This window comes from Alligator sinensis, unplaced genomic scaffold, assembly GCF_000455745.1.
Source record: "Alligator sinensis unplaced genomic scaffold, ASM45574v1 scaffold111_1, whole genome shotgun sequence".
NCBI classification, from domain to species: domain Eukaryota; kingdom Metazoa; phylum Chordata; order Crocodylia; family Alligatoridae; genus Alligator; species Alligator sinensis.
This window is the reverse complement of record NW_005841875.1, coordinates 2,417,738-2,443,707: the sequence shown is the minus strand read 5'-3', so window position 1 is coordinate 2,443,707 and position 25,970 is coordinate 2,417,738. Positions and strand designations below refer to the sequence as shown.

Genomic DNA, 25,970 nt, shown 5'->3' with positions numbered 1-25,970 from the left:
GGAACAGGATGTGCTCTACAGACGCTTAAAGCTCTTCACACATCTCAGGCAAGACCTAGAGAGGGTGAGTACCCCTTCTGCTACCCTGATTCTCTCCCAGTCATCCAGACACTTCCAGCAGGCAGCTGCTGGAAAAAGCCATCTTCATCTCTGTCGACTTGGTTAGCTCTTCTACAGGGTCTGGCCACTGTAAGTACTATTTTGTGACTCTTCTGCTCTGCCCTGTCTGTTTGCTCTCGGTACCTGAAGTTCTGCATAAAACAACTGGTGTGTTATCAAAGAAAGGAACAACACCCCCCCCCCAACCCCGACCTCTTCACTCTTTTTTCTCCTCCTGCATAAGCACAGGAATATTTTCTTTTTAAAATGTGGCCAAATGTCACAGTCATACTGTCTCCCTGCTCCAGCTCAGGTCCTAACGGATATGTGCCTTCATCACAGGATGCCAGCACAGCTGAAACGAGTTCCTGAGAGTCTCAGCAGTGACATCAATGACTGAATGTGCATTGAGTTTAACCTCTGCTCTCCGCTCCAGAGGGGAGCCCTCTCACACAGTGGAGAGACCCATTGCCAAGGCAGCACAGCTACCTGTGCTGTGCCCGCTCTGGGAATAAAGGGCCATTAACCTGAAGGGGAGCCAGATTGTGCCAATAGTTGAGTGTCAGTTCCACCCCCTTCACCAGCTTGCAAACCACGTTAGGCACAGAAATGGAATTTGAGTATTTTTTAAAAAGCAAATAGTAAAGACAAATACAGTGGCATGAGTGAAACATGGGGCCAATGGATGTGCTGCTCTTATGTGGGGCACAGAGCACCTCCTCTGGATGTTGCTGTGTGATCAGAGACCTTTGGCGCACACAGGCACATCACAGTGAAAGGTGCCCAGAAAGGTTTGCTGCACCTCAGGCCACCGTCAGGACAGTCCTCCACTTGGCCCATGTCCTTGAGGGCACCACGCTGGCTTGTTAAGGAAGAATCAACGTCAGCAGAGTTACAGTAATAAACTTTTGTGACAGTTCTTGCACTGAATGCCGTCTGCTCTCCCCTGCTGCATTGGCTTCTGGCTCTGTGCATGTAAGCAGGCAGTAAAGAGAAATGTGTAAGAGAGGGGATCTCTGAAGCGCCACGCTGCCAGTGCCCTTAGTGTTGTGTCAGTCTCATTTACCTGAAAGGAGCTAGCAGGACTTAGGGGGAAGCAGAGGCCATTTGGGAGAGGGGCTGGGTACTGTGCAGAGGAGACAAAAACAAGAGGGGAGGAAGCAATACAAAATGTGTCGTGAAACGACACAAAATTGGGGAAAGAGGGCTGGGAAACACCATTGTCGCAGGAAGGAACGGTGCACAGGACGTCACGTCAGCGAGTCATGGAAACCCCTCTGAGCTCATAGGGGCCTTGCCTCTGCTGCAGCAGGGCAGAGGCACTGCTAGAGGTCCTCTCTGCTGCTGGCAGCGGTCATGGCGGGTGTCTGTGTGGCTCCGGAGGGAGGCTGGGAGGCTGAGAGGGAGAGTTTGTTTCTGCTGCTCTTGCCTTCCCACCTCTTCTGACCGCCTACCTTCCCTGCTGCTCCTGCCGGCACGGTGGGAGCACTTGACTCCTGCCAACAGCCAGGCCCCTCCAGCAGCGCAGCCAGCACTGTCCCCTCTACTTAACCGGCAGCAGAGGAGACCCTTGGGCCCAGGTGAGGTTGGACAGAGAGCACAGCAGCCAGGCCTGCTGACGCCTTCCTTGTCTTTCAAGGCTGTTGTAAGACCCCTGTTAATCAGGTATGTTTAGCTCCTCAGAATAAAGGCCCTGCAGAAAGGTGCGTGCTTATTGAAGGACAGGAAATATTGTAGCCTTGGGCTATGCCCCTGCAGTGCATCAGGATTTCTCTGTTACCAGGACTGGGATTTTAAAGAAGGAGCATTCAGCATGACTCGCTAATGCTTTCCAGGAATGCGAGGCCCGCAGAGCCTCTCTGTTTCACTGACGTGAAAGCCCAGTCACCCAGAAACTTAGCGCAACCTTGTGCAGTCCAAACCAAGCTGTTTGCTTGTGGTGTCGAGGCACAGGCTTCAGTCACTCTGCCGTCCCTCCTCTGCCCATTGGGAAAGCCTCGCCCTGCCTGGAGACCTTCCACTGGATGCAGATGTCTGCAGTCAGGTTTCTTGTCTGTGACAGTCGCAACCCTTCTATCTCCTTATCTACAGTGAAAGTCCCCTTCACTGCCTACCCCATCCTCCCTTGTTCCTGCCTTTCCTGTTTCATGGTTCAATCAGGGTAACACCCTTTCTGCTGGAATCCCCCTACCCTGTTCCTGTCTATTCCTGTGTCTCTACTGTAGGCATTCCAGTAAGACATTTGTAGCTTATTCCACAAGCTAGCTGTCTCAGATCAGCTGCAGAGAAAAAGCTGTACACTTCCAGGAGTGTCATATCAACATCTGAGACTGGTTGGGTACGAGGGAATGGGGGTTGTTTAGCAATGTAAATGTGTAAATAGCAGCAGTCTCAAAGCAGAGGGCAAATGATGTTTTCTTCTAGGAATACAAAATCAGAGAGGAAAAATATTGCCAAACATTTTGATAGAAAAGTTGCCAGAGGCAACGGTTTCCTTTGTAAAGAAATTTTAGTTTGATGTTTGGCTCCATCCAGAACAGAAAGAAGGGGACATAGTAAAACATACAGCATTTGAATCACTCCTTTGCATCTTCATGTAAGGAACTTTAACAAAAAAGAGCGACTTTCCCTCCTGCAGAAGTAAGTGCTTCCAAATTGTTCTGAAGGAGAACATAACCTCCAGCATAACCTTCTCCTAGGACCCGAGCTGTTCAGATGCATGAGCCTGTCACTCACAGAACCAGGGTCTGGCAGTAAAGTCTATCCCATGTCAACTCCAAAAAGATGCAGCTCAGGCAAGATCCATAGAGCCGATAGAAGAGCTGATTAGAGAGCAAGGCATGTGTAACTGCTCTGCAGGGAAGAAGGAGACAACAGGACTACCTGCAATCCTGGAAGGGCATGAACATGCCAGAGAGCAAAACAATATTTGAGTTGCTGCAGGAGGATCTATTAGAATAACACGATCCAATTTAGAAAGAAGGTTATGCTGATTATCAAGCCTGGCAAGCGAGAGCTCCTAGACTGCAGAATTGTCTGCTCAAGAGAAATAACAGATGCCCCATTGACTGGGACAGACTGTTAGAAAATGTACTGCAGGTACTGACCCTGCTTGCGCGGGGCATGGACTTGCTGGTTACACAAGCCGGCTCCATTCCTGGGGTCCTGCTTTCTCTCTCTGTCTGTATTTAACTATTTATTTTTAAGATTGAAAAAAATCAGTAGCAAATAGCTAGGCTTGCCCTGGTGCATTAAAAAGCACAATATTTGTTTGAGCAGAGGGACTCTACCTCTTTAATGACATTGGTTACAAGCAGTTGTTTTGTTTGTCTAGGCTGCTATTTACAATTCAGATGCTGGAAGCTTGCTGTCAATGTGAAAATTCATGCACATTAATTCATTTGTAAAGAGAGAGCAAATATAGTGTGGGGCAAATGTAAATACACGATGTCTCCGTTACCACAGGCAATGCAGCTTTTAAAAAAAAAGCCCCTGACAACCTAGACTGCTGTTTATCATTTTGGTATCAGACATTAGGGAAGAGGGAAAGAAAAGGTCAGGCTTGATGTGTCACCATTAGAGGCACAGCGGCTCCTGAACTCTTACAGAGGAGGTAGGCTGTGAATCATAAAGAATCCCGCTTCATGGTTTGGGGAGGGAAGGAAGAACCCAAAGGAGAAGGCTATGGGCATGCACCAATGTGTCCACTCAAGTTATTCAGCTCCTGGGAGCCAACTTTTCCTTCCTGCTTCATTGCCTGTAGCTCTGCTCCTGGGCATCCATCTAGTTCAGCTTTGGGAGAGTCAAGACACTGAGTGAATATTCCCTGTCAGGTCAGATTAGATCCCATTTGCATTTTGTCTTTTCCCCATTTCCTCTAAAAGATGTTGCCCCTTCCGACTGAGGCGGCAGTCACAGCATCACTCCAACACACACGAACATTAGCTGGTATCACCTGGCATTTGTGCTGACTTGGCTTGCTTATCAGTAGTTTCTACACGGGCACATGATGGGCTATTCAGGTCAAGTACAGATGATTCACGTGCACATGAGGGACCAAATCCTGTCCATGCCAGGATGCCTCCTGCACTCTTTGCACCAGGGATGGCATCACACGGGGCTGCAACAGTGAGCTGTGGGATGTACTCTGCTGAGCAGGAGCAACACATGCCCCTACAGCCTGTTGGATTTTGCTGCTGGTGGCACTAACCAGCCTGCACAGGGCAGGAGCTCACGCCAGGTGTTAAAGAGAGGAGAGCTTGGCTCACTCAGTGTGGCGCTTCCAGCAAGTCAGGTGGGCGAGGGCAGAAGCAAAACGACATCTCTGCTACCTCACTCCCTGCCCCGATGGTGCCTGAGAAAAGACTTGGACCATAAATAAAACCCTGCCACGGGGGAGCTGCTGTTTTCTATCCCTACACTGGAGTAGAGCCGAGCTCTACTCTCATTAATACGTGGTGTGAGCTCCTTCCCTGTACAAGCTGGTTAGTGCCACCACCAGCAAAATCCAACAGGCTGTAGGGGCATGTGTTGCTCCTGCTCAGCAGAGTGCCTCTCACAGCTCACTGTTGCAGCCCCACGTGGTGCCATCCCTGGTGCGAAGAGTGCAGGAGGCATAGGTGACTGGTAAGGGAGGCACGTGCCCTCCTGACAGAGCCATCCCTGCTGCCGACACCGCCGGCGGCATGCGCAAGTGCTCGCCAGCTCTGTCCCCACCGCTGACGCTGCTGATGGCATCTGCAGTCTGCTTGCCAGCCCCATCCCCACTGCCAGCACCACTGCCAGCTTCTGCAAGTGCCCCCCAGACTCAGGAGGCACCAATTGCCCATGGCAGGAGGCATCCTGGCACAGACAGGATTTAGTCCCTCGTGCATGTGAATCATCTCTACTTGACTGCTACCACCTAAGCAGCTCAGGGCCACAGTTCTTTAGCTTGAGGGCTGATCCTGAACTCCCGGGCCATCGCCCAGCTGCAGGAACCCTGTACCTGCAGTGGGACTGACCTGTGAGGAAGTAACTTGACACTTTTCCCCCTTCCCCTCCCCTCCTTCTGCGGTGGAAGTTGCAGCAGGCGCCCTGTGGTTGGAGGGGACAGCTGTCTGCCGGCGGGTTGCTGTCCCTGCTGAAATTCCTGAAGTGGCCAGGTTTTGTACTGGCTAGAGCACTTCTGTGGAGCGTTTATCACAAGTGGTCTTCAGGAGGTGACCGTCCCTCTGGCGCATCCAGGACAGTTTTGACTCCCTAAGGACTGGGTTTAGTTCGGAAGCTTTGCTGTTTGCAGCTAGAAAGTTTCTCTAGTTCAGCTGCATTCTCCAAGCTAGACCCAATACGCCAGCAACTAGCAGCTAATATTTGATTCATCTGAATAAACAACAGAAAGGGTGGCGGTGGGCCAGGCTCTGGGTTGGTGTTTATCGACACAGCTTCAGGGAAGTCAGTGGCCCCAGGCCAGTGCTCACCAGCTGAGGTTCCAGCCCGCTATCCATTCTGTACTTCACATCTCATGTGCAGTGTCCTAGCATCTGGCTTAGAGCAACAGCCAATTTTGTGATCAGCCCCTGGCTCTCAGTCGCTCAGTAGCAGGGATAGGGTGAACAGTTCAGTGAGCTCCCACAGTTGCTTTTCCTCACTGCCTGACCCCGTAGCCCAAGCTCAGATGAAGCTTCTTTGTTGGTATCAATGGAAGTAACATGTACATGAGAAGGGCAGGATTCAGCCAAGGGGGCAATATACCACTGGGCTCTTAGGAGTTTTTGTAAAAGTTTCTAAATCGAGTGCAAATGGGAAGAAAATTCTACCCATGTACACATGCGTGCACACAGTGCAGATCGGGAGCTGGGGTAAGCAGGTGTAGCCCCCTTGAAGTCATCGGAGAATCACTGATGAACTGATAGTAGGCAGTTTTGATCACGGTGTCAGCCAGACCTTCACTGTGCTTCTTATACCTCTGCATGTCAAGAAATACCTTGCTCTTCTCTGGTAAGATATTCCTCACATCCAAGGATCTCAGAGTTCTTCAGAGTCATTCGCTTCCTCGGTGGGTGTCTAAACATCAGCCACCATGTAACATTAAAGCCCAGCTATCGACCACAGTGGTTGCAATGCTAATCCCCATCAGTCCAACAGGGTAAGATGGTCAAGTAATTTAAACTCTGACCCCCATGGGTTCTGTCTCCCAGTGCTTTCATTCAGATTAATAGCCTGGTTTAAAGGTCACCCCACAGCCGGTGCTGGAAGTCAATCCAGAGTTGTTGCACCAGGAAGTAGATGCAGAAGATGAAATCTCTCTCCCTCTTCCCTGCTTGCCTGAGCCATTCTGGACCGAGGCACCTGGCATCTCTGGTGCTGAAGTCCGGGGCTTTCCTATGAGCTCAAGCTGTTGAACTTTGACTGGGATGGTAAAAGTTAAACTTTAACTGGCTGATCCTTACCCTCAGCGGAAGATGTTCAAGTTTGCACAGATCGGTGACCACACGGGGTTTGTGGATACGCCATATGTTATACAAAGGGTGTGAGGAGCAGCTTCTAACCAGTACAGTGCGAGCACTCCACAGCACTATCCTGCTTCGTTTCCTCAGTTTCCTTGGAGAAGAGCGTAGAATTTAGGAAGGAGATTAGTGGCATAACCGCTCTCCAAACTGGGTACCACAGCAGCAGAAACCTGCGCCTGTGCCCTGGTGCACAGCTGAAGCTGTGTCTGGTGACCTGTGTATAGAAACCTTTGTAGGTCTTTGAGTGTGCCATACCACCAAGCATCCACACTTTGCATTAGAAAGGCCTGCAAAACAGCCCCTCCATAGATGCTGGGGGGTAGTGGAATGGGAGGACAGCCTCTGTACTGCACTCCTCTGCACCCGAGCACAGGGCACGCATGGGAAGAAAGCAGAGAGACGCTCCTTTCCCTGTGCAGGTGGCAGCCGTAACGTGGCTGCCTTGTATTAAGGAGGGTTGATGGGTTGGACAGCAGTGTACCACATCTCAGAGGGAATGCAGCTGAATTGGGTGCGGGTGCATCCCTGGCACCTTTCATCCCAGCATGCTGGGAAGCGTCTGAAGGACTGCACTTAGAGAGTACTCACTGTACCTTGTTTGCAGAGAGGGATCTGCCAGAGCAGGTCTGAGCCCCTAGAAATCCTGTTTCTTCCTTGCCTTACTAAACATAATGACACTTGCACCATGTACCTGCCCTCTCCCCTCCCTGGTGGGGCTCCAGTTCTCAGGATCTGAAAGGGGCCTACAAGCTTTGTCCCTATTCTCTGATGAATGTCGTTATTTTTATGTCCGTTAGCTGATTTGGGCCAGGAGTTTTGGAGCTGGTGATATCCTGTGTCTTGCAGTCTTGGCCCACTCAGAATTTCCCCAGGGGGAGTTTTCAGTGCACCAGGAGTGCAGGGCTGTCCAGGCAACAGCGAAACGAACAGAAAGGGTGAGGCCAGGGAGGCCAGGATTTCTCTGGGCAGTAGATGCGGGGCAGTAGTTAGAGGCAGCATCGTGTCAGCTGACTCTCCAGGAGCACTGCTGGGATCCTGGAGCTTTCCAAGGCCTTGCTTACAGTAGGAACCCTGTCTTGTGTTTCGCAGGTTCGAAATCTCTGTTACATGGTAACAAGGCGGGAGAAAATGAAACACTCCATTTGCAAGCTGCAGGAGCAGATCTTCCATCTCCAGATGAAGCTCATTGAGAAGGATTTTTATCCAGGTAGGGGCTGCTGCTACTGCTGGGGCTGGGAGAACTTGTTACTACAGATGTTTTCCTTTCTCTTGTGCACCATAAGGACATCTCCAGGGTGCAGTGATGGCAAGCTTGCCAAGTTGACTGCCCCCCCCCCCCTTGTTTAGACAATAAACTCATGGCTGCAGCAGCTGCTGAGAAGTGCAGCAAGTTATGCACAGCTGCTGGCTCGGGCCCCATCCACTGTGGGCTTGTGAGTAGGACACTAGGACACAGCCCTGGGAGTCAAGACTGGTCCCACCACAGATTCACTATGCAACCTGGTCTGGTCATTTCAGTGGGAGCGAGCGGGTGCCCAAATGAGACTGAGGATCCAGGGTTCTGGCCTCACCTGTGAGTCAGGAAGAGCTGCACCCAGCTCAGGAGTCAGAAGCTGGATTTTAACCTCTGAGTTGTAGTTTCCTCAAGTGGACAATGTGGGAAGTGGTGCCCACTCTCCTTGTCATGTGCTATGAGATAATAAAGGCCCGTGTAGGCGATTAAGTATTCTGATGATTATTGTCATATTAAGAAAGACATTTGTCCCATGGCCCAGCCAGGAGTCTGAGGTTATAGCTGTCACTGACCCTCTCCAAAGTACTGATGTTTCAGTTGTCAGAGATAAATTAGCCAGAAACATTCAGCCATTTGCTTGACAGTTAAATTAAAACAACATGGGCCTGGCCAACTCTTGCAGGACGGAGATGCTCTTGCTGGAGCACATTGTGCCATTGCGTCTCCACCTCCTATTTGGATGGTGATTGCAGTTCCGGGGTCCAGAGCTATCAATGTTGGGGTTTTCAGCTGAAGCATCTGGCTCCTTGGCATGTTTTAGTTGCATTGGATTCCTTGCGGCGACCTCTGGCTCTGTGAGCAATCAAAGGTTGAGTTGCTGATGGGATGTCTTTGGCTTCTAGGTGCCATCTCTTTTTAACTTTAATAGTCTGCTTTTCACCCTGCTCTACGCCTCGACCTGCAGAGACCCTCACGCATGCAGTTTGGGAAGCCCTTAGAAGTTTGTATTAGATAACTAATGTCAGAGCGGCTGCTTTCTTTCCTCTTTGCTTTTCTTAAGAGCACAGTGGCTGAGCCTGCACCCTATGAATTCCTCCCCTGTTTGTCAGCGGCAGCGCAGGACCCCACCGCCTGGCCGGCAGAACAGTTTTTCCAGTAGCAGCATCTGGCTCTTTGGCAGGCTCTTCTGTCAGTTATTGTTTGTGGCTTTGGAGTTGCCTCTGAAGGCATCGCATGTTTGGGGTTTCTTCAGGAACTCTCTGGACTGCATTTTCCTGTACAAAAGTTCCCTTTGACTGAAGTTCTGGAGTCTGAGAAATGTTCATGTGCAAAAGCCTGGGACTCGGATCCCATTCAAATGCCTCTTGTTAGGCTGTCCCAGGTCCCCTCGTGGTGCAGAGACAACACTCCAGGAGTCACACACGGTGTATTCACATGAGATACGAGCCCACAGCATATTCACACGAGAAAGCCTGAGCATGTCAGGAGCTGCCTGCCCATGGTACCCAGGAGTCCCAGGGAGAGTCGCAGGTTTCCACAACTGTCCGGGTGTTGTGGAGACGTGGCAGTGCAGGACTTTGATTAGATGCTGTTATAGGGCCTGGTTTGCAGAGGTTTTGAGCACCTGCTCCAACAACCTGACTTATTTTGAATGGTCTTTTATTCCACAAAGCACCCCATTGCAATCCGTGGGATTGCTGATGGACAACAGTAGAAGGACCTAGTTCATTGACCCCATTTTGAGTTGTGGGTCCTCAACACTGTCTGAAAATGCCATGCGCATCCCTCATGCTCATGGTCTTCTGGTGAGAGTGTTGCTTTGGGCCTGAGTCTAGTTTCAAAATAACCAGATTGTCATGGGGCAGCAATTGAATTCCAGAAATCAGAACTGCGCTGAATTCCCTGAAGGGGATGAGGGTTTTCATTTCTTTAACACTGAAGTTTTAAAACTTAGATCTGGACATTTATTACTTGTCTGTAACAATGGGAATGGTTTTCAAGTGGACAGTTTTGCATGATTTTATTTCCAGAGGGTGTGCATATATATACATATATATAAAACCATCAATGATCCATATATAACCATCAATAAATAACCATCATGATCTCCCTGCACCCCAAGTCTCTCAGTGTCATATATATATATAATGCCAGGCTGAATAGGATGGCATTGAGAGAGACAGATCTTGAGGGCTTTACTCACCTGAGTCTGTTAAATCATCGGCATACTTTCTCCCAAAGCAAAGTCGGTTTCCTTCAGGGAGGGCAAGCTCAGGTGGATGGGATGGCTCATGACACTGAGAGACTTGGGGTGCAGGGAGGTCGTGATGGTTATTTGCAAAGCTCAGTTTGACTCCGGTGAAGTGATTCCTCCAGATCTTGACCCACTCGTAAAAATCTAAAAAAAGCTCAGAAGATTGGGTTGGCTGACAGGAGGCAAGTAGGAGAGAACACATTAAGGGAAGGGAAGGGAAAGTTTTTGTACCCTGATGCTCTCTCCAGCTTATTTGTAGCACACGTGTTCGAGATGACAATGTGCTGGGCAAACATGGTGTAGTACCTCTTCCACTTTAGAAAAATACCATGCAGACTGGAGAGTCCATGTCAGATGCCCCAAAAAGAACCTCTTCTGCCCACCAGGTAGATTTCAGGTAGATCTCTGCCAAGAGATGTGCCTTGACAACAGAGCAGAAGGCCTTGCCCGTATCTATCTGGCTGTGGTGTTTCTAAGGCACCTATTAGCTTTGCACTTGGTCCTGGAGGAGAGACACACACTCTGGGTAGATTTGGGAGAAGAACTTGTGCAGCTACAAACTTGTCTGTGTGACAAGTGTTACAAAACAGGGAAGTCTGCTGCTGCACGGAGGCTGAAGAGTGGCCTAGCCACGGCTCGGGAATGAATAGCAGTATTATACATGGGCTTCTGTGGTGCTAGTGCAGTACTGCTGTGTGATTCAGGATGCTGCTCCAGTCCACATCGCTTCACAGCAGTCTGGGTCATTTTAAGGCAAGTTGTGGTATAATCTCAGACTGCATTTACAGCTGAGCATCAGCCAAGCAGAATAGGCAGAAGTGCCTAAAGCAGGTTAGGCACCAAATGCCATTGTAATCCATGGGAATTCAGTGCCTTGGCTTTTCTGGAGATCACTCTCAGCACCACCCCGCATCCTAAGACACTGAAATCCCTTTAGAAATGTAGTCCTTAGTGAATGCAACCATACGTTTTGTCGATGTGTTTTCCAGGTAATAGTTGCAGTTTGGCCACACTTCTATGATTAAAACTAAAATTTGCACTTCCCTTTACTTTACAACAAAGCCACCCAGTAGTGACTGGTCATGCCTAGTGATTAGATTTGTTGTCAGGTCTGAGCTCCAACATCCCTGCTGGCAGCGTGTTTTGGGAACCTCAGAGAGCAGGTGCTATAGGTTACTATCCTTACAAATGTTGTGTGTCTACGTAGGGAAGACTAGATTGATTCACACGGTGTTTGTTGCTGCCTAAAGGTGAGTTATCACAGAGAGAATACTGTAGTTACCCACTGATTCATGTGACAGCTTTGTGTGCAAGCTTTGTAATTACTTAATACATTTTGATGCAAATGCTATTTTCTCCTACTCCAAATGGCACACATTTGCCAATTAGCTTTATGATCTGAACTGACTGGAGCTGAGCTGTCTGTCTCAAAGGACAGGATATTTTGTTAAGGCTGAGAACTGATTGGTAGCCTCTGGTGATGACTGCTGTCATTAGTGACATAGACATGATGCAGAAGAACTCAGGAGTGTAGGACCACATCCTTAAAGGTCTTTGCATGCCCTTTCAAGTCACTGAGAGTTAGGCATCTAAATGCCCGGGAGGATGTGGGCCCTCCAGCCTGGTCCTGCCCCCTTTGAAGTCCCTTTGAGTTTTGCTTTTCTATGAGAAGAAGCAGGGAAAAGCCATATAATTGCAAATCCAGATGTAGAGAAGAAATTGTGGCTTCTTTAGCCTGTTAGAGACCCAGACATGTATTATGTGAACAGAATATTAGCATGTGTCTGTTCCCAGCGGTAGAGCACGGGCCTAGCTCTGACTGTATCTATACTCATGCAGGTCAAAAGAGTAAATATATTGAAGTTAGTGGTGTTGCTTGAGTTTAAAATTGGTCCAGGCATGATAAAAATCAGGCCCTACTTCCTAGCTGCTGTTTCCATGACAGATAAACAGCTCATTCAGGCACTGGCCCCGCCATGACACAGAGTAGATGGATCTATGAAAAACATTGCATATTGACTTTCTACTTACCGTGTGTTTGGATAAATAATAACTCTTATGCCGAGTCTTATGTTTGTGCATTAGTTCAGTAATCCCAGCGGCCTCAGAAGCTATTAAACAAACCCAAAAACTTCCTGAGAGTTACATTTCCGTTCTTTTGATCTTTAGCCCAGACTCTTCCCCCACCAAAAAAGAAAACTAATTTCCTGGAAGCTGATTCAGGGTGGCCCCGCTTGCTGTCACTTACGGCTACAGCAGACATTTGGCTCTCCTGGGACGGGTGTTTGGAAACAGAGGATATGAACCCATGCTTTCTTGTTGTCCCTTCCCGTAATTCCTCCCTCACATCCAGCACATGCTCTCCTACTGTGTTGGCCCCGATTACCAGTTAGTGAACAGGATCTCTCGTACACAGGCTGATTCCTTAAGATCGTTAGGACTCGGCGTTGTTTCTGCTACAGAGTCAGCAAGACATCTTCTTTTCACGGTTGTAAATATTATCTCAGAGGTGCTTCCTGTGTCAGTATCTACACCACGGTTCATGATCATGAATCTACACCACGGTTCCTGATCATACCAGATAGGCTGCATTTTAGAGCCCGATAATGCAAAATTCTCGTGGTGTCCAGAAATTTGCTAAGCATTCTCAACTCCTATTGATGTCAACGGGAGTTTAGAAATGTTCAGTCCTTTGCGAGATCAAGCCCTTAGATAATTTATTGGCCATTTTTACTTCATTATGCAGAACTAAATGGTCTGCAAGCAGAGAAGAAATTTGTTCTCCTGGCATTTCGCACACACAGCTTCCCTAACTTCGTTGCACTCCATTCCCCTGACTTCTTGGGGAAAGGGAAAACAAATCTGCATCACTTTTCTCAATTGAGCGTAGTTATTACTTATAGTGCACAGTACTTAATGAACAAAACCAGGTGGCTCGTTTTCTTTTGGAAGGGTCTCCATGTAAAACTACGAGCCTGGGGGGGTTTATTTTCCCATTGATGAATGATGACTTAGGCAGGAGATGCTCATTAAAGCAAAGGGGAATTTCCCACATAAAAACAAGCCCTTTTCTGTCTTGCATATCTGCCATGCATGAAATGGAAAGTCTATTGCTGGCTGTCTGACTTTGAAATGTAGCTGCTATTTTGACAGGTTTCTTTTCAAAAGGTAACATTCATGTTTCTGTTTAGCACCACTGTGCTGTCTAAACAAAGTCATATTTTTATTTGTAAGTGAAATGAAAAATATGTCTGTGTTTCTCTGGTTGCTTGGCAGGAATATAGCAAATACCAGTTCTGCTTTTCTTTCCTTCTCTCACTGAGTCCTTTGCTTATGAGAAGGTCCTGGATTGGCAACCCCAGAAATGTAAATATTCTTTGAATCTAGATCCACATATACTGTCAGGCAGGCTTCATGCAAAATCCCGCACTAGCGCATATCACCCCTGACTCAGAGAGGGAGAGGAGAGTTCAGTCTCCGTGGCTCATTCAGTCCAGAGGTTCACTGCTAAGCTGCTAACAAGTCTGGGGGGGATTTACATGATGCTCCTACCTTTCCACCCTTGTACAGCTAGCACATGGAGTAGCTTTTGGTCATCGCCAGCCTGGGTCATATTCACGCTAATGATCAATCCAGGAAAAATGTCTCATCACATTTCCAGTCCCTTCAGCAATTGAATCTCCTCTGCGTTTGGTTTCAGGACCCTGTCCCCCCCTCACTGATGTTAAGAAGAATTTTTGCATGGACTTCTTTAGGAGAAGGTTTATGCCATGAATGAGAAGAATACAGTTTTGAATATCTCACCTGGTAATAACAGTTGTACTTTCCATAGGGTACATAAATAGTGCTATTTGCCCAAGAGGAATAAATCCAGTTGATATGCAAAAGCATTTAGTACATATTGATTTTTAGCTGAATGTCCAAATGGCTATGAATTATGTTTCTGGGTTATTGTAGGCAGCGCTGCATTGTCTTTCCTGCTCCATTTAGCTAGGTTCAATACGGTGCTTAAAGCGTTATAGGTTGGGTTTTTTTTTCTCCTGCTGTAAGCAACAGTAGTTATTACATCAGAAGGATCAAATCAAGACAGGTCTGCTGAAAAATGCTGTAAAATATCATCTTTGTCAAACTTGTGTTGCAGCTTTATACCTCTTAAGGCAGAGAACGTGGATAAATCCTGTGTGTTTGCCTGTGATATACATACACAGTTTGCATTATACAGCCAGCTGCAAAGGTTGCAATGGTTAGATGACTTTTACCCATCTGGCTTCTCAATACAGAAACCGTTGGCACTAAAGGGCTTAATCTAGCAAAGCATTTTAAGCAAGTGAGCCATCCACTAGCCGTTCCTGCGCCTATATTAAGCTTGGGTTTAAGTGCTTTATGTCCTGTTACTTCTTCACATAACCTGTAGGAATCAAAACCTGTGGGATCTGTAAGAAAAGTAACGTCCACTTGCCCAAATGATGGTGCACTGCTCTCCTGTGGCACTTTGGTCCCAGGTTTGATTGAAGTCTGGTGTTCCTTCATTGAAGCTGGTTAGTAAGGACTGCTCTAGTTCCTTACCCTTATCCCAAGGTTCCTGTGCTCTTCAAAGTCACCTGTTATCACAGATGCCTTGATTAGGTGATCTTACATTTATTTTTATTTTTTTTTCTGGGGGGAAAAAAAACCCAAACAGAACAAACTGGGAAGAAAACAAAGGGAAAGAAAAGTGACCCCAAAAGGAAAGGAAGAGATGGGAGAAAAAGCAGTCCTGAGAAGAAAGAAAAAAGGAAATCAGGGAGTGAATCAGTATTGGGACAGCTGGGTAAGTTTGACTGAATGAACATGGCCTTAAAGCATCTGGCCAAGGCAGGAGTCAGTGGAATCGGAAAGGCTTTGTTGTTTGGGAAATGGGGGTTTAGGTCTAAGTGGCAGCGGCAGCTCTGGAGGCCACGTGCTCCCACACACCACTGCTGAGTGACAGACGGACTATGAGAGCTCCTTACATTGCTTCCTCTCCGTGCTGCCAGGCACGCAGTAAACCAGCCCGCATCATGATCCCAGAGGAGGGGCTGGTTGTCCACACTACACAGCAATTAGGCAGAAGGCTGCACTCAGGCTGGGAGAACCTAGGGAAGAATACATTCAAGATATTTTAATGAGAAAAGATGATTTTCCTTTCTGGGGATACAGCCCTCCATCACAAAAACTGCATGGCCCAGGTAGCTGTGCTGGCAGCCACGGCCGGCCATGAGATGGGTGCAGAGTAACTCTGCTCTCAGCATTAGTCTGTCTTTCCCCATAGCCAGACTGCCCCAGTATTGTGATGCATAACTAGCTCCTCTCCATCAGCTCTAACCCTTTCCTGCACTGCACAGGAACAGACATCCAGAAAAAAAACTCTTTCCTGGCAGCCACAAATTCTGTTTTACAGGGAATTTGATGCCTGATCTATTTTCTGATGTTTAAACAGTATCTGTGACCCCCACCCCACATGCCCATGTAGTGTGGCAGGCTGCCTGGCTTAAACACTGGCAGGCAATGGGTTAACCCCTTCCTCTCCCACAGGTGTGAGGAAAGCATGAAGGGGGCTGGCTGCCCAATCAGCATGTAGGAGGAAAGCCTGGGAACCCTAGAAAGGAGCTGTCTGGCACTAGGAAGCCAAAGAAATTGGGGGGGGGGTGCTTTGTATCCTGCACTTGGCTGGCTTGCCCTCCTCCCCCTGCCTTTTTCCCCCTCTTGATAGCTCTGAAACCATAATAGTAGGGAGAGAAAGTTTCTCAGGGAAAGGACATTTAGAGTAGATATCCCATTATGCTAACAAGGATACTCTAGAGTCTTTCTCCTTGAAACATCTTACATGGTGCCTTGAGATTGCCTGTGATATTCATTAGCACTATTCCCCCCCCCCTTAGATGGTATCCTGAGTCCTCAGCTTTAAGTGATGTCAAGTCAGGTAGCTAGTTCTGTGGTGATCTTCCACAGCAGTGTTTTCTTACCAGTATGAAATGGAGGGGTTTGTCATGCATTGTGCTATCACTTAAAAAGAATAGGGCAGAACTGAGTTTAAATCACCAACACACAACTGCATATAAAAGTTTACAAAGTATGGACAGGAATGGCTTCCTTATGTAATAAGACATGAATTCCTTCTATGTCAGGTCTTCAGGGCTCTGAATTTCTTTTTCTTTTTTTTTTTTTTTTTCCATTAGGCCATTTTTTTAGAGTTGAATTCCTGGCAAATATCAGTCATAGAAATTTGAGCTGGGACACACCTGCAGATTTACTATTAGGTCATCTTGCTAATTATCTTGCCAGTGCAGGAATAGTCTGTCCTCTTATTACTGCAAGCAATTCCTCCTCTCCAGCACTTGCACCTTTCATTTGTGTCAGTGGCTCTCCTGCCTTCACCCCTCTGTTATCACCTTTCATTCTTATTGCCTGGCTTTAAAATTCCTCACAAGTCTGTCCCTCCACCCTCTCTATTTCTGCTCTGCTTTGCTCAGTATTTTGCTCTCAAGTCAGTGCAATAGACCAGGCAATCAATGGGAAATTCATCTCCTGATCTGGTGGCAGGGTAGACCCAGAGGAAAAGAATTTGGCTTGGGCTTTGCTGGGAATGCGAGGGCAGTAGGTGCATCTAACACATCTGCTTCTTCACAGCACGTGTTGTTTTCCTGCTTTCAGTTTTATTTAAGAAATAAACTAGTATAGTTCAGTAAGTGTTCTCTGTAAGGATTAACCAGGTTCTTGGGATCAGATGATTGGGATTTGCCTTAAAAAAGAAGTCTGGTGCATTGCAGTACTATGGAAATATGACAGCTTAAGAAAAGTAGTGGTGGCTGTATTATTTTAGAGTCACTTGTCACAGATCAGAACAGCTTTCTCTTGTTTAATAATCACTGTTTCACATCTGATTGGGATATTTTAATCACTGCCTGTCTTAATAACTTTGGCTAAAACCTAAAGAAACTATCATAGCAACAGGAGGTCGTATCTTGAAGTTCTTTGAGTCCTCAGCCACAGCTTCCACTCAGGTCAACGAGCCTTCAACCTCAGTGACTTTTAAGGTTGAGTTCAACATTAGAAACCTCAAAGTCCATCTGAAATGCCTTCCACGTCATTTGTTTGACTTGGAAGCTTGTGTGTGCAGAGGCTGTACAGCTGTCTGTTAAAATCAAGCCCCCTTTTTTTAAATCTAAAGGAGGCATCTCTACTAACATTGGCATAGTCCAAGCTCAGAAGTGCCTGCAGGTTTTGTGCAGCCAAAATGAATAGTGCAAGGCAGATCCTTATTTGAGGAAACTGCTGCTTTATCGAGCACAGAGCAAGTGACCTACTCTTCATTAAACCTTGGGTCCTGCCTTGTACTTTGGTTGATTGCTTTAGCAGCTTATCCAGTTGGCCCCTCTTTCTACTATGCCCCAGAATGAGAGATTAAAGGAGACACTTCTTTAAATGAAAAGAGACGTTTAGAACAAGGCAGAGGAAACACTTTTTCACACACTCTCCCCAGCCTTCAGACAGTGCTGCTGCAGATGGGGGCATCAGATACAGTGTGCTCTCAAAAAGGGCTTTCTCATTTTTTGCTCATTGATAACATCTCTGGCTATGCAAGCTCAGATGAGGAGTAGCATGGGTTGTGTTTTAGTGCGCAGTTAAGCACCTGCAGGATTGAGACAAGAGTTTCCCTCCCCCCAGCCCTGTACAGTGTGCTGCAGGTGAGAAACATCATGTGGGGTTGATGCCAGGAGCTGCAGGTATTGGCGACCGAGGGAGGCTGATGCTCTGAGCTATGCCACGTCCTGCACACAATACTTTTCTTTGCCTGTGACTGTGTGTGTGCTGCAAGGCAGCCATCACATGTTGGGGCTTATAAAATTATTCGAAGTAATCCTGACTGTCTCTTTTCATTTGTTCCAGCTTTGACCTTGTTCCATTCAGACTGGAGTGATCCAAGCTTAATTTTCTTCTTCCAGGGAGTTGAGGATACTAAAATTATGATTCAAGAGGCTAAAAGAGGGAGTATAGAACCAGTGATTTTGCTTTGTGCTTTCCCAGCAGGACTCCAGCCAAACACCTTTCTTACCTAGCTGCTCTTATAAAGGTTGTGCCCCCACCTGGCACAAGCATTACGACCTGCGGGTTCTCACCATCCCAAAGCAAAGGTCTACAGTAAGAGCAGAGTTCTCATTGCAGGACTAGAGTTCATCCAGCCCTTCATCTCCTTCCCATTCTTGAAAGACTCCTGTATATGACTGTCCTGTAGCTGAAAGGACTGTAGTACTTCAGGATGGCTAGATGCCTTAGGCTGTCAGTCCAGTTCTCCCCAGTCACTCATCCTTCACAGCGTGCACGGTCCATCTAGCTTAAGTACTGTATCTTGTTTGCCACGAACACAGGGTGACCTGCACTGGCACGCTGTCGGTCTGCCAGGTTCTAGTGACTCGACCTCTGAAGAAGTTTAGGATTCTGTCTGTTCTTCATGGAGAACAGGTTCAGTTAGCCCAGGTTTAGATCCAGGTTCATTTACTCCAGAAGACTTATCTAGGGACACCGTTATGCTTGGCGAATAGTGTGGATAACGTATGGGATTTACCAGTATACACACAATTTACCAGGATTACCTAAGGCAAAGCATGTACGTACAGTGTCTCACACGCTGCATGGCGTATTGCAGTAGACATTTGAATTCTTGAATGTCTGCCTAGAATAAAAGAGATCAAATTCACCCAAGGAGCCTTGCCTAGAACCAGAGAATTGTTCCAGGGTTTTTTATCACAGTTTACAGTTTTGATATTGCATTAGACTAGCTTTGCAGTCTGAGCACACCGTGAATGCTTCTGAATTCTTAGACAAGTGTCTTTGTCTTTTGATTATTTTTCAGGGTTGTCAACTTCCTTTCCTATAGATGGGACGTTCTTCAACAGCTGGTTGGCCCAGTCTGTTCAGATTACCACTGAGAACATGACAATGAGTGAATGGTCCTTGAACAATGGCCATCACGAAGACAACACCCCAGGCCTTTCTGAGGAGCTTTTACAAGATGAAGAGACCTTGTTAAGTTTTATGATGGATCATTCTTTGAAATCCCCGTTCAAGCAGAGCGAAGCAACTAAGAAAGTTAAAAGCAAAACCAGATCGAACACTAAGAAAAAACTGTCAAGAAATGGCTTGAACACACTCTTCAAGAGTCACCAGGCGGGGGATTCCGATCAGTGGACTAACAACATCAGTGACTTATCGGACGATGCCACAAAGCCCTTTGCTCGCAATTCAAGACCTAGCAGGTCAGAGAAAGGAACGGCAAAGCCTCACGCAGATCGCAAAGGGGCTGGTGAAATTAAGAAAGCGGCAAAGAAAGGATCTTCGCATCCTCCTCCAAAAGCAAATGATTCTCATGCCTCTTCGGGTCTGAGAAGCTCTGTCAGCAAAGATGAGGAGACAATGAATTGCTCTCAGTCTGAGCCCAGTTCCCTGGTTAAAGTGCCTGACTCAGTAGGTAGTCCGAAAACAGTCGTGAGGTTTAAATTACCAAAGGACAACAGAGGGACTAGGAGGTCACCGATCCAGAAGCCTGATACGATTAACGGGCCTCCAGTCAGTGAAAGGTCAAAGGTCCTTTTGCACCATTTTGACAATGAGACTGATGGCTACTTCTCTGATGCAGAAATGAGCGACTCCGACACGGAATCCGGTAGTGGCCGCGTGCAGCGGAGCCAGTTAGATTCAGGAAATGAGGATATTGTCAGAATGAGTATTTTGGCATCCTAACTCCACTAGATTTCCCAACTGTGACAGTTCTACGAGGCCTAAACCCAGTTACAACTGCCATGTTCAATTTCTGCCTGGTATCATAACAAAGGGGGTTTTTAATGTGTATATATAGTTTAAAATTCAGCACTGTTGTCTTTCTCTTCTCTATATGCCTGAGATACAGCTTAAGCTTCACCAACATAGATTACTGTAACAGTAGTTGTCCCTCCTTAGTTACCTTCGGTATCCCAGTTAAAAGAAACGCAAGCATGCGCATTAAGAGACTTGTGCTTGCAAGCAACGAGCAAGAAGGCATCCTACAATCCTAATAAAGAGGTCTGATGTAGCCAGTAACCGTTGTTTCTGCAGGGATGACAGTTTTATGGGCATTATTTAAAGACAGACAGATTTCATGCTCTGCCTGGGATTACTGCCCCTGTACGTCAGGGCGCGCAGTAGAGGTACTATGATAGCCGCCTACACATACACACGCACACACCCCCCTTAGCGAAGAAGTAACACCCTGGGTGTGTATGCGTGTACACAAGGAGTAGGATAAGCGATTCTAAGAGAATAAAGCACAAAAAGCTCATTGGAAGAAAGCACTTATGGGTGGAGGAAAACAACATCCTATTTGTAGTTTGTTAAATCCTTGATTCTTTTTTTTTCTCACCTTTTCAGTCTGATCAAAATCCGTCCAGGGGTCAAGAGCCAAGATGTGCCCCAGCACTACATCTGTCAGAGCCAGAGTTGGGCAGCACTGTAAGCAAGTCATCCGAGGCTTTGGTTAGATAGAAGATACACATCTTTGTGCTAGAACTGCCATGCTCTCCTGCTCTCCACTAATACTCCTCCTGAGTAGCTATGGGTATCTGGTGATGCGATGTAGACCTTGGAGGTTATTTGAACGCTTTAAGGCTGTTTTGCAAATTGTAAACAATTTACTCAGGTTAATTGAGGAGCCTTTACCAAAACAGTTGGGCCAAAATTGAGTGGGGTGGAGGAGAAACATTTCCTTGAAAAAAGAGGGGAAACCTTGATTTGGCTGAAGCATTTGATCAGGCAAAAGAGATGATGCCAGCACTTCATCTTAAATGATGGAGGCTGCACTCAGCTGTGTGGGAAGCTGTGCAGGTAAACTCCCTTTCACAGCTGTGGATGCTTGGCCCCAGGTCTAAATGTAACATCGTTTTAGAGGAAATTAAACTATTTGCCTGTATCATCCTGTTTTCCTACTGAACACTATAACAACAACAAGTTTATCCCTCCCCATCTTTTTTTTTGTTCTTTAAATCCTAGTTAAAAGCTGTTGACTCGTCGTAGGAGGGTGATTCACAGAAGCTGACATTCTAAATATTACAATAATTTAATGCATAAAATGTCCCCAGTAAGCCTTAAATGTTGTTTTAAAAGCCCATGTTACCTATGAGTCAGGCAAATTTCCATGTTTGCACTTAATTGCACCATTACTTCAGTTTTGGCTTCAAAGGTCACAGTTAAGTCGCGCTACATGTTTTATTGGAGTGACCCCAGTGTGAGCTCAGGGAACAAAAAAAAAAAAAAAGGAATTCACTGAAACTTTTGTTGTTGTTGTTGCTGTTGTTTTTTAAAAAGTAAAAAAGTTAAAAAAAACAAACAAAAAACAAAACAAAACAAAAAAACCACAAACCATACCTGGGACACTTCTGCAACTGGTAAAAACCCATCACTTTAAACAAAAACCTTGCAGTTGTCAAACGAATCAGTCAAATCATTTTGTGGATGCCAAAGAATATTTTGACAGTAAAGCAGCACAGCCAGAAACCGGAAACTTGTCATTTTGAAAACCTGGATGTAATTTAGCAACAAAGGACTAAAGACACATTCATGACACACTGCTGAGGCGATAGATTCCAAGCTTGCTGAAGAGGATGCCCGTCGCCGAGACCGCATCCTGCCGTTTTGATTTCTGACGCTTTTTGCTCATTCCACTCTGAGCTTTCTTTTGAAACTCTGGGACTCCTAAAATTGACTCTCATGGTGTTTTAGAGTAAACCATCTTTACCAGCCTTCAAAAGTCCTTGTTACCAGTTAAATTGCGGCCGAGTAAACACATCCGTGGATAATCCCAACTGCTTTAAAAAATAGAAAAGAAAGAAAGAAATCGACTCTAGAACCAAACATTGGGTGTTTCCCTCATTTGGTAAATTTTGTTATGTTCGGTATTAGCAAAAAGAAGACCGATACAAATCAGAAAGGAACCACCCAAAACGTGGTTATAAATTTTAGCATAATTCATTGAGGTTGGAAACTAAAACCTGCTCATTAATTAAGGCTCAGTATGTTCAGATAATGTTAAATACAGTAAATAGGACTTAGTTTATCTTATCAGGCTTGCTAGCTTTAGCTACAGTATCCTAGTTATAAGAGTCATAACAATAATCAGTATGCTGCCTTTTTAATGAATCTTGCTTCCGTGTGCTTGACTTCAACTATGGTAAAACAAATCCACAAATTTCACTGTACACAGCTTCATTCATCAGCTTCTGCATTCCTTGCCTGCTCCGTACAGGAAAGCAAACGGGGACGGACTTTAAAGAACAACCAAATCCAAATGGTTCCATGTTTCTGTTGAGTCGTCTGCAGCACTGTGATACACTCCATTGTTACTGTGAATAGGAAAGAGTTCAGAACCAAAAGAAAAAAAAAAAGGTTGTTTTAAACAGTCACGGGACTTCAGACATCATGATTTGGGATCAGGGAATAAAGTTACGTGCAGAAGGGCCAAGTTTGGCCTGGATGGTTTGTAAAATGAGAGGAAGCGAACAGAAGAGTTTATCAGAATTACTGGGAGAGAAGCCAAAAGAGTGTTTAATAGACAGTGGCAGAAAATGTTTCTTTTGTAAACCCTGTTTATGAAAGCACTGCAAACTGGGTGTAAATGTTTAACCCTTTGTCTTGTGGCTCAGTTAACTCTCCGTAGTTTGTGTAATTGCTGTGGGATGCCTATGACCAGAGTCTTGAATTCACCGGCATCAGAAACAACAATCATTCGTGTCTGCATCTAAAAGCAAAGCCCCAAATCCAAGGCTGACGCACGCTCCCAGCTGCACTCATCCTGCCCTGGCGGAGTCCCTGGAGGTGTTGTAGGAGTGCCCACACAATGAGCTGCGCCATAAATGCGATGGGGTCACCCTAAACAAGGCTTGCAGTGGGTGTTGGGAGGAAATCTCCACGCCCATGTTGCCAGCCTGCTCCTGCTTCCTTGGTAGGGAAGCTGGTCGCAGATGGAGTTGGCTCACAGCAAAAGGGGTGAGGACCAACGGGAGAGAGCAGAGGGGGTCACTGCGGGCAGTAGGCCAGATCTAGCCTCACTTCCAAGCCAATCCAAGACCCCCTCTCCTGTCTTTCGCAGCCCCTCCAGCAGCCTCGCAAACCGCCTGGAAATGAGCCAGCACTTAGTCAATAGGCACTTGGTACCTGGCTGGGTTCCTGAATGGGAGAAACACTCCACATGCCCCTTGCTCCCACATCCTCACCACCTACTTAGTTCATAACAAAAATGTTAATATTGAGGAAAGAGAAAAATGTTCCAGGGAAATATTTTTGATGTATTGTAAATGTATTTTGAAATGAACAAAAAGAAAAAAATATAATGGTTTATTTTATTAAACAAATGTTGTCTTTAAGATGATGTATAAACTGCAGGAATTGACATTTGCACTGTAAAAGGACCTGTTTCCTTGGAGAAGAAGCACCACAATTGTGGGTTAATAAGATGATGACACAAGTAGATATGATCAACACTCATGTCTCGTTCATACAGAACAATCAAAATTAGTGTTTGAACACTGGTGGCTAGTGGAGTTTCCTGAAGACAGTTCTGAGTTTACACATTCATTTTCCCCTACATAGTTTTGCTCCTCTGGAATTGCTGGATTGGAGATCTTCTGCACCTTTATTTTTTTTTTTTTAATGTCTAATTTTTGGATGACATTTTCCCTCAAAGCACAATGGAGTACTAGCCATTTCAACATGAAGAAGAGACCAGGATTCACTCCCCCTTTGTACATAGCCCTGTTTATTTTCATGAGCCTGTCACTTAGTTCCCAACAAAAACCCCATCATTAAGGGACCTCTTTTTCTGTTGCCAGGGCAGCGTGTTAATTTTGGTTGTTCTTTAAGGAAATTCCCATGTATTTTGCTCCATTCCACACACGAAACAGACCCGCTTCACATCAGTTACAGGAAACGATATGAATGTCACAGGAGGAGAAAACCCTTCTGTTTTCTTTGTTTCAAAGAACGTGATGTGCCATTTGTTAATATAAAAGAGAAATATTGAAAATATATTGAAAAGAGCAATTTTAAATTATTTTTGGCTTATGTTGCAATATTTATTTTCTTGTATTAGAAATTCCTTTGTAGAGAAAAAAATGTATTTTTCATTAATGCAAAAACCTATTTCTCCTTTTTGTACATTTTCCATGTTAGTTAATCCTTAAAGCAATATAATGTATCAAACTTGTTCCGTGTGAGACTGTATTATGCATGCTATTTGTGTTGCCTTGGAATAGCTCTGTCTGCCATTATTTTCATCATGTTTAGATTCAGTGTATGCTTTAATACACATTGGGACCATGCCCCATTGCTTATGAAGAAACCTTTGCATTCCTCAATGTGTTGGCAAATGCAGTCAATAAAGCAGTGTTTTATGTGTACGTTTGTGTTAGAGTATTATGTAGTTAACAAACTCGAGTGGAGCAAATACACCTTGGTATCAAAAGACCCATCTCTTCCGCATCCCCCCTTCCCTGGTAAGAGGGATCCGGTTGTACTACGTATAGGACGTTCATTTGTTCCTGCTAAGGTTAGCTGACTGTTAGTTCCCTAGTAGTCTGATACGTGTGTGCCCTGTCTCCTTCAATGAGCAATAGCCATCTATCACCCCAAATAAGTTAACACTTAGAGAAGTCACCTGGAAAGGTATGTTTGTCAGCTCTGTAATTCACTGCTTGGGGGAGGCTGAGCAGGGCTTTATAACATTTTAGCAGAATGCAAAATCGGTTTGTATTCATTGTGAATAAGTGGCGTAGATAGAGTGTATTGAATAAATGAGGAGCTGCTTTTCCTCTGGGGGTATAGACTCTCATTGCTGACGTGCTGTCCTCTGGTGACTGTATTTCCATTGGTTGGGTAGAAACACAACAAAATACGTCTTTATTTAGTACAGCGTCTTTCAAACAACCTGCATCCCAAAATGCTTTGCAGCCAATAGCAATCCCAGCCATAGGGAGAAGTGAAGTGAAAATGGAAAGGAGATGCTGTCAGCCAAGAATTGAGAAGAGATGGAGATATATGAGGAGGAAGTTCTGGATGACAGGGTTGCAGAGGAGAAAGTTCTCACACCAAGAGATAATGTGACACTCAGGGAAAATGTAATACTCCTTTTTCTATTTATAGCAATAAAAACCAAGGCATAAAACCAAAAGAGATTGTAACAATGACTTACATTTTCCTTTGCACATCATTTGGTTTTCAAATACTGGCAACATGTGACAGCTTCCGAAAAGGAAATATTCTCCATTATCTTTATAGGATTCAGGTTTGTAGAATACACTCACCTTTAAAACAAAGGAAGCTCTATTAAAACCAAAAGAAGATTGCTTTAATGAGGGTAAGAAAACTAGGGAAATAATTATATTACTTTTTTTTTTTAAGGGGGGGCTTGTGTTCCTTTGGGGAAAAAAAAGTGGATTTACTTGAAGGCACACGTACAACACACGAATAAACATGATATAACTTGGTCTTGAAGAAATGTAGGTTGGAAGTTAGACAAAGGTTTCTACCTCGCTGAGCACTGACGTTCTGGAAGAAGCCCCCTGTAAGAATGGGGCGAGCCTGGAAACGTTCCACTTCTTTTATCATGGAGTTTATTAAAGAAATTACATGATGTGGCCTGTGACCGTGGGGGAACTGCCTGCAGCAATCCAGTAGGTCCCTTCCAGTCCTGCCTTCCCACCACACACGACAGCCTCTTCCAACAAAATACCAAAAGAATTTCCCCCTAATCCCCGCCTCCGCTCGACGCAGGCTTTCTTGCTTTCCTATCCGTACATACACGCCAGGCTTCACGGTGACAGTTGCTTGGCACTTCTGAAAATTCAGCCCA

General features: G+C 45.8%; 1 protein-coding gene across 5 annotated transcripts in view; it reads left to right on the top strand.

Moving 5' to 3' along the window:
- The window catches only part of JADE2 (jade family PHD finger 2), a 144,580-nt gene extending 120,061 nt beyond the window's left edge, over window positions 1–24,519 (top strand). For 3 of the 5 annotated variants that reach the window (XM_025196052.1, XM_006017204.3, XM_025196054.1), the window contains exons 9-12: window positions 1–64; window positions 7,680–7,797; window positions 14,760–14,888; window positions 18,951–24,519. The exon at window positions 1–64 is cut by the window's left edge and continues 419 nt beyond it. In XM_025196052.1, the coding sequence (XP_025051837.1) occupies window positions 1–64; window positions 7,680–7,797; window positions 14,760–14,888; window positions 18,951–19,837 (1,198 nt within the window). In that variant the 3' untranslated portion in view covers window positions 19,838–24,519. The remainder of the gene's footprint in view (window positions 65–7,679; window positions 7,798–14,759; window positions 14,889–18,950) is intronic. The other 2 variants (XM_025196055.1, XM_025196053.1) reach the window with 2 other exon arrangements.
- Window positions 24,520–25,970: the final 1,451 nt, after the last annotated feature.